The 8430-nt window shown below is 41.4% G+C and overlaps 1 protein-coding gene across 2 annotated transcripts; it reads right to left on the reverse strand.

Moving 5' to 3' along the window:
• Positions 1 to 64: 64 nt before the first annotated feature.
• On the reverse strand, positions 65 to 8179 carry LOC147040906 (serine/threonine-protein kinase Sgk1). 2 transcript variants are annotated; one of them, XM_085901467.1, is made up of 13 exons: positions 7406 to 8179; positions 4053 to 4128; positions 3425 to 3500; positions 3307 to 3347; positions 3163 to 3220; positions 3006 to 3089; positions 2784 to 2915; positions 2591 to 2703; positions 2363 to 2486; positions 2190 to 2285; positions 1949 to 2104; positions 1778 to 1867; positions 65 to 1583 (listed from the first exon to the last, which is right to left on the reverse strand). In XM_085901467.1, exons 1-13 carry the CDS (start codon positions 7431 to 7433, stop codon positions 1419 to 1421), a joined length of 1239 nt encoding a protein of 412 aa, XP_085757593.1. In that variant the 5' UTR covers positions 7434 to 8179; the 3' UTR covers positions 65 to 1418. The 2 variants fall into 2 exon arrangements, with proteins under 2 accessions (XP_085757593.1, XP_085757592.1); XM_085901466.1 differs by lacking the exon at positions 7406 to 8179 and adding an exon at positions 4737 to 5132.
• Positions 8180 to 8430: the final 251 nt, after the last annotated feature.

The raw sequence follows: 8430 nt of genomic DNA on the forward strand, positions 1-8430 counted from the left end.
CAAAAGAAAATTGATGGATAAAGTGTATCAGCCGCCATTCCAGTATGACAACATTGGTGTTCAGGTAAGAGATTTTATTTGGAATTTGACATTAAATTTCAACATTTAAGTAGATCATGTAAATGACTTTCATCGTACGGTAATAATAGCAGGAAAAATAAATACACACTGAAATACAAAATGACATCTTCCAAATATGGAAGAAATGATGTGGAACTGTGCAGTATTTTTTTCAGCAGGCTTTCAAATACACCTCTTACATGCATCTAATATGCACGGGCAATAAATCATCCATTTTCAACAACATAACCCAACTTCATACATCACTATTCCCATTCTGTTGTAAAATCCGTCGATAAATCCTCTATCAAAGCCAATGGGACTTTATTGCACTTTAAGAACCCTATTAAGGAGAAGGCTTGTGGCTAATGCCAAAGTCTGCTCCATCCTATTGTTCCTAGTCAAGTTAATGAAGCACTTAAATAAATCAAGATCTCTACTGCAGGGAACAACAGGTAATGGAAAAGAGATATGTTCTGTACACACAGTATACATGGGTCAGGCCGCCTTGGACAGGCACGAAACATTCACAGTTTCTCTCTACATGATGCACACAGTATATATACAAAGACATCTTTAATATAGTTTGGAGCGTTTATGCCATCGATGATTGATATATCTATTGTTGAGACCGGTTATTGCTGGTGGAATCCCTTATTCCAAATCAATCAATCAAATAATATATGGCATAACAGATATATATGTATATATTGTCGTTCAATCAATATCATTTTCATTGAATCTATGGATAAATATCTAGATACACAGTACACACTGGGAAATGTTAACTTACACATTTTACAAAGTGTGTGTGTGTTTATGGAAATATAAATAGAATTTGAAAATGTACATCTATAGAATAGGAGATTTCATTCTTGTTATATTTGGTCCAAAGATATGATATTTTTCTTGACCCATGTTTCTACATGTGCATTAACATGAAATCAAATTGCATAATGGACTTTGATGATTTCAGTTCCAACATAAAGTTTATGCAATCGTGGAATGAAGGCAGCACCTCGGACGGCTGGTGTGCCCCTGTCAAAAGTCGAGTGGAATAGTCGTTGACTCTTGCAGGAGCCGCCCCCGATTGCTTTTTAAATATCAGGCACTTCTCATCGTCACATCAGGAGCTGTGTGGTCCTGTAGCGGAACAGTACTTGGCACACTTAGTTTGCTTTCGATGCTAGAGGCAGAAGCGTTGGGCCAGTGATTATGTAAGTTACACAAGTCCATCTCAGTACATGGGTCATGTGAAACGAGTTTGACCCTTGGTACGTCCCTTGTAGACACGCAAGGTCCCGCTGTCAGAAACAAAACTCAATCCAGAGCTTGTCGTTTCAAAACGATACTGGCGTTCACAAAAAGGAATGGTCTGCTGGAGGCCCGTAGGAAAATCCCGGGAATGCCCCCGCTGCTTCTTTGATACTGCCGGTCACGCTGAAGGTGTCATTGCACAGGGAGGAGGACACGGGTAGGTGGGTGAACTCGGGGTCAAAGTGGCGCAGGTCTGTGGGGCCACTCTGCAAAATCAAGTAGGAAATGTCATGTTTAGAAGTTGTTTTTAACCAAAACAAAAACAGCGCCTCTAGCGGTTGTGCTCCAATATTGCACTCTATGCTCCTTTTTTTTTTCCCCAGGTGATATGAATCATAATAAGCAGAATTCGTAACAATAATTTATATCGATTCCGACTGCAATGTTAAGTTGAACCTACCACAGAGGGAATAAAGGGCGGCGTGATCTTCTTGGCCATCAGGTCGTCCCAGTTGATAGGTGAGAAGAAGGAATGGTACTTCAGTTCAAGCTAGAGAGAAATAAATATATATACATTTTTATTCCATGTGTCTTTACAGCAATTGTAATAAATCCAGTTTTGCATACTTACAAAATCATCCTTAACCCCCAGCCTCTTGGTACGATCCTTCTGCAGGAGCCCCTCGAGCAGCTCTCTTCCCGAGTTGGACACATTGGGTTTGAGTATAGGAGCCTTGTGCAAGATGTTGTTGTACATCTCAGCTGTGTTGCGGCTGTAGAAGGGAGGCTGCAAAAAAAAGTTAGAACGACACGTTTAGTTTAATCCAACACATGCATGCGAAAGGAGCTATCATGTCCCACTTTCAACTTACAAGTCCATAAAGCATTTCATAGAGTACAGATCCCAAACACCACCAGTCAACTGTGCGGTCATAGGCCTGCTTCTGGAGAACCTCCGGAGCCAAATACTATGAAGATTAAATACAAGAGTTATTTCATTTGTCACATTGGTTGATGGAGCATAATATATGGACTTGGATTGTACCTCCGGCGTCCCGCAGAAGGTTGTTGTTGTGCCGTTGGGTTCGAGTCCTTCCTTGCAGAGACCAAAGTCCGTTAGGACAATGTGGCCTTGGGAGTCTATCAGGATGTTCTCGGGCTTGAGGTCCCTGTGAGGAAAAAATGAGAAAGAGGGAAAAAAAATATTCAGTAAAAAAATGCTTTCTTACAGTTGTCCACAAGAGAGCGCTGTTGGCTGTTTTTTAATCATTACCTGTACACAATATGCAGTGAGTGGAGGTAGCCCAGTGCACTTGCAATTTCTGCAGTGTAAAATCTGGCGCGGGGTTCCAAAAAGACTCTTTCTCTCTGAAGATGGTAGAAGAGCTGAAAGGACAAAAAATGTTAACTTAAAAAAAAAACAAAAAAAACATCTGTGCTTTATGTTGAGATCAGGTGAGGCGTACCTCTCCGCCATTAACGTAGTCAAGTACAAAGTAAAGCTTGTCGGTAGTCTGGAAGGAGTAATGCAGCCCCACGAGGAAGGGATGCTTGATGTTCTTCATGAGAACGCTACGTTCAGCCATGATATGCTTTTGCTAGAAACAGTAAAAAAAAAATAAAAAATGCATTACTACAACAAAATATATATCGATACACAAGACCTTTGAAAATGTAGAAAACTGTACCTCTTTCTTCTTGAGAATAATTTTTTTCTGCAGCACTTTGATAGCATAATATTTGGTGGACTCCTTGTGTCGTGCTAGCAGAACCTGGATCAGAATAAATACATGTTAGCATCAAGGGAAAATAATCCAAGAAAAAGACATCACAAATAAAAATGACCTTTCCAAAGCTGCCTCTGCCGATAATCTTGAGGTAGTCGAAATCGCAGGGTTTGATCCTGTGGAAGCGAGTTACAAACACCCGATTAGGATTTTGCAGAGAATTTTTAATTTCGCAATCTTAATTGTAAAAATCAAGACTTACTGAGTGTCCTCAGCGAGTGAACTTTGCGAAATCTGGAACCCCTTAAAGAAAGGAATGAATATACATTAATAGTGTTTACAAAAAAAAAAGTATGAGATTTGTATGTATTTCTGCTTACCCTTCTTTCAGCAAGCTCACGTTCAACCTCTTCATTCTGATTCTCCTCAATCTTCAGGAAATTGTTGACCTCAACACTGGGGCAAAAAAAAAAAAAAAGAGGGATCATTTTATCTTCTGCTTTTCAACATTTCAACAGCCATTTTGACATTAAGGTGCACTTGCTGTCGTGTGAATGAACAGTTAAACGGGTCAAGTGTCTCGGCGTTAAAGCGTCTGAGCAAAAGCTTAAAGCGTCTGACCCATGACGAGGCAGCTCTACAAGGACGCAGCGCTTTTTAGAGATTTCAAATGACACAGATACAGAGCTTTAGATATTTTACACAATACCAGACCCCAATCTAATGGCTGACCCGCTAATTTAAATGACATTATGATTTAATTTGATTATAGGTTTGTGGACACCGTGTACAGGTGATTAAGCAATGGGGCGGATTGTGACAGGCTCACCATAAAAGGCCTATTCTTACCCTGGCTTCTTGGAGCCAGATTAAGCCTTTCACAGAATGTTCTACACAGCTCAGGGTGGCAGATTAAATTGGCCAGTGATCTAAATGGGGTAAGAAATAACTACAAAATGCTCCTTGGGCCTAATTTTCATTTGTATGCAAATCATTTTGTTTACTCACTGTTGGCAGATATGAGGGGTGGACACCAACTTCTGGATGAAGTCATTCAATCCCATTTTTCTCTCCTTAATGAAAGCTGGAAAGTGGAAACAAAGGAAGCATGACGTTAAAACAACTCAACTCATCATAAGATGTCTTGAAAATGTTCCCAATATTGTGATTATGATTCATCTTTGTAAAGGTAGTCTTCAATTTTGCAATGCTCTGGCAAGGTGAGCGTGTGGACAATAGACAAAGGACATACTTAAGAATGTAAAGAACAAAAGAGGTTTTATTCCTGTGAAAATGGAGAAGGAATAAGTGCAATAATCCGTTGTGTGCGAGTTCCAAAAATCCCTTTATAGGACAGATTTGCGCCATTGGAACTCTTAATACTGCTGCGGGTTTATTCGTTACGCAACCTCTTGGGTCACTCATTCAGTCATCGGTGGCAGCCAACAAAGAATTTTCCATCCCCAAAAACTCTTAATTCACTCGAGAAACTGAAATTGTACGGTATTTCAAATCTATTAAGTTTGATGGGTGCGACACGTAATTGCGCTTAAAATACCAAAGCGCAATAAAGAACACGTCATCCTCCAACCAGGTAAGAGGAGAACTATGCCAAAGTATTGAAGCAACTGAAAGAAAACTCACAATTAAATAAAAATAGGTTCAATAAAAATATCTATTTTGGTCGCTCACCGGTGAGAACAGCAACAATCCCCCTCATTTTGCAGTACGTGAGGTCGCATCCCGCTTCAGTCACAGCCATATTGAGACGCAGTTAAAAAAAGAGCAAAAACAATATTTCCTTTGTGGTAATCTCAAAATCAAATGGCCCCAACTTGCTTTGTTCCAATGACACACGCAGAACTAAAGCGAACGCGCTTCACTCTAACTTGGCAAATGCCGACTCGGGACGGCCACTCTATTTATATAAAACACGTGGTACAGCTGGTGACGCCCACTCACGTCACGGCCGTCGCCGTGACAACCGGTGGGGGCGTGACGTCACGGGATTCCACTGCATCTTTACATGATGGCTAATGACGATCTCACTGCAGAGGAGGAAGAAGATGTGGGAGTGTGAGGATTTCTTCTTCCTCATTTCTCCCAATTGGAGACTGCCAAAAAAAGCAGCAAAAAAAAATAAAAATCTGAATATGTACACTGACTTTTCCACTAGAAATTCTTAAAACACTGCAGCGTCCAACCCAAATTGCAACAAAGCAACGTGCGGTTAATATTTTTATTGATGCTGTATGCATCTCCTTTTTCCTTAACCATGAGGTCAAGGTGACTTTGCCAGGCAAGCAGATTGATTTAAATTCTGAGAAATGAGACATGACGCCATTGCTTTTCTAAGCCCCCCCGGCCGGCAACGATGGGTCCATCTGTTGTGGATGTGGTCCACTAACCTTGTAAGTTACATAAGTGTGCCGTTATGCAAATCGCCATCTGAGCTTGAGGAGGGATATGACATATCTGCTTAACAAACTTGCCAGTGAGTCATTTTGTTTTTTTTGAGGTGTGAGCATTCTTCTGCCAGTGGAGAATCTCTTGTGGTTTTCTTTTTTCCCTTTTGCATGTGACAGCCACGCATTCATAAACGGCATGAGGCCAATACTACTTGTGTCATGGAAAGCGGAAGTGAAGTGCACTTTCTGACCTTAAAAAAACACACCAAAAAAAAAAACTAAACACACTTACAGCTGCAGCAGTGCCGAAAGACAATCTACTAGCGCAAACACTCGGCTCTGTTTACACAAAGAATTACGTCAGATGGGATATCGTGACATTGATTCTCTTCCAGGCTTTCTCGCCTCATTCCTTTTAATTATTTACATGGAATGTCATCCATTGATGACGAAGATGATGAAAGAAAACCATTGGTTGCCGCTCACTGACTTGTAACGTCGGCAGCAGGGTGTCAGCCAGTGTTAGCCGTGCCAATGCAGCGTCATGGCAGCTGCAACACAATACACCTTGCCAGTAAATTGAACAAAGAAAAGGAATGGGAACTCTCTCTCCCACAATAAGTGGGATGAATTCGTGTTAGGCAACAGAGCTGAAAAACAAACAAACAAACAAATCAACTCGGTGTTTGAGCCAAGCCTTGTTTGCTAGCTGTTATTTGTTTTGACTGTTTGCAAATACAGTAACATTCTGTACTAGGTCAACAAAAACATATATTGAAGCCAATTTACAGTAAAAATATTTGGGGTTGAACTTTTTTTTTTTTCAAATTTATATCTGGAAAGGCACTGTTTTTAGTCTCCAGCCAAAATAACGTTTTCCATCTCTCCATTGTAATGGAGCGTGCATCTTTTTATGTCTCCTCTGTACTCGTGTCGTTAATAGTCACATGCCACTTTCACAAAACTCTTCCTGTTCCGTCTTGTGACTGAAGCGTGATGCTCAGGCTTCACTATCACTTCCCGATGAGACTACCAATGCTTGTGTTGGCGTATTAATTCCCACAGTGTTGTGTTTATGAGGCGGCAGAAGGTAGAGGAATGAGTCACGCATGCAAACTCGAGCAGAAGGACGCTTGGCTAATGACTCGCTTGGTCAGTTAATACCAAGCGGTCTGTTTGCACGGTGCAGGAACCATCACGCGCCTTCGTTTCACGCCCACGCAGTCACGACAGCGATGTTCGCCTGCTAAAATCTCCCCACCACTATCAGCACCAGCTCGCTTCTGTTTGCTTTTCTATTAGTCTCGCATATTCGGGAAACACAAGTGAAATCCAGCTCAGTCCAGTCACAATTATCTCCTGGGGCCGTGACTGGAATCACACTTTGTTTGTTTCCCCTTTTGAATTCCAGAGCAGGAGATACTGTGTCCATTTCCATGGAGACAATGTGGAAAACGCTTTATCTTGTTTAGTTGATTCGATCAGACGTAAGTGGCATCAAAGTCTGATAGCAAATGTGGCTAAACCAACAAAAAACACAGGCCCCCCTCCCAAAAAAACCTAAATAAATGACCTCTCATTAACAATACAACAACATTTTGGATGTAAACACTGCAATCTGTGTGCAAACAACAAAAATGGCTTCCAACCACATTTGTTTGTGCGGCCACTTGTTGCGAGGCAAACTCCCCCATCCATCGCATAAATGGTTGTTGACAAATGATGACATCATCACTAAAATAGTGCTAGCATCATCCATATCACATTTTTAAGTCCTTGCGTGTAAGATAAGATGACGAGGCAAAAATAAACTGGACAAGGACTGACTCAGTGACTTGGCAAAAAATAAAAAATAAACAAGTCGCACATCTCGAGCTGCACGATCACGTGCCTTTGTTGCATGGAAGCATCCAATCCAATTACCCAGACAGCAAATCAAAGGTGCTGCCTTACCTATGATGGATTTCTTGCCAGTCTTCATCTCTTTTTTTCCAGTAAAATATCAGTAGCAGGAAAATTTGTGTGCAGCACAGCATCCAGATCCAGATATGCGACCGCAGCCCGCATCCACGTACACCTCCCTTCTGTATCTCTCTCTTCCTTTCAATAGCCGCAGTGGATTGGAAAGTCGTCCATTTAAAGGCAAACAACTTCACCCTTCCTTAGACAGTCGTGTCACTGACACCAAAGATCTGTGACGCACCTTGCTCAACCAAAATCCTCCACCCTGGAAGAAAACAAAAAAAAAGCAGGTGTCTGGTTACCGCTCCCACGAGTGTGGGGGAGTCCCGCAGGGAAACTAACTAGGCTCCATGACAAGTCAAAGCCACATGAGAAAAAGCAGGGAATAGACTTTGAGCTTTTTAATTGGCCACAGTTGCACTTTTAATGCTCTCCGCTCATCAGCATCCAATATCTTCAATCCCTCCGAGGTGTCTTTAGAGCAAATGATCGAGTGTGACAAGATGATTGCTGCAGGATGCAAGTAAGGACATGTCGGAATAGCGGTTGTTGACACGATTAGTGTGCTTCTTCTCCAATTATGTGTGACAAACAAGCAAACTATAAAAAAAAAACCCACATCAGTCATTTCTCGGCATGTGGATATAAAATTCTGTTCTAATTTTTGGTTTTAGTCATTAATCCTTATTTATCTCTATCCTGTTGGGTAGGAGACTTTCCGGTTTATAGTGGGCAGCATGTACAGACAAGAACCCTTGGACTGTATTTTTCCATCGCTACCACAACAAATGAAATATTTTCAACTGTCAACAACGCTAATCAGATCATGAAAACCGAATGACTTCCTTCCTTTCTTCCTGGGCCTGAAACAAAATACATTATACACAGTGAAAATGCTCCAACGTTAACTACTGTATGTATTCACGTGTCTCCTCTCTGTTTCCTGTCTAGCCCCCTTTTGTGTTCCTCAAGGCCACTGAATGTTGAGGGAAGACAAAGCCTTTGTCTTTGTTGGC

Source organism: Syngnathus leptorhynchus, chromosome 20, assembly GCF_054491065.1.
Source record: "Syngnathus leptorhynchus isolate UIUO chromosome 20, UIUO_Slep, whole genome shotgun sequence".
NCBI classification, from domain to species: domain Eukaryota; kingdom Metazoa; phylum Chordata; class Actinopteri; order Syngnathiformes; family Syngnathidae; genus Syngnathus; species Syngnathus leptorhynchus.

Coding starts and splice junctions, on each gene's coding strand:
- LOC147040906 (XM_085901466.1), bottom strand. CDS start 4,806: ATGGCTGTGACTGAAGCGGGATGCGACCTCACGTACTGCAAAATGAGG. Junction 2,286..2,362: donor CCTTCTGCGGGACGCCGGAG/GTACAATCCAAG, acceptor TAATCTTCATAG/TATTTGGCTCCGGAGGTTCT. Junction 1,584..1,777: donor CGCCCTTTATTCCCTCTGTG/GTAGGTTCAACT, acceptor TTGATTTTGCAG/AGTGGCCCCACAGACCTGCG.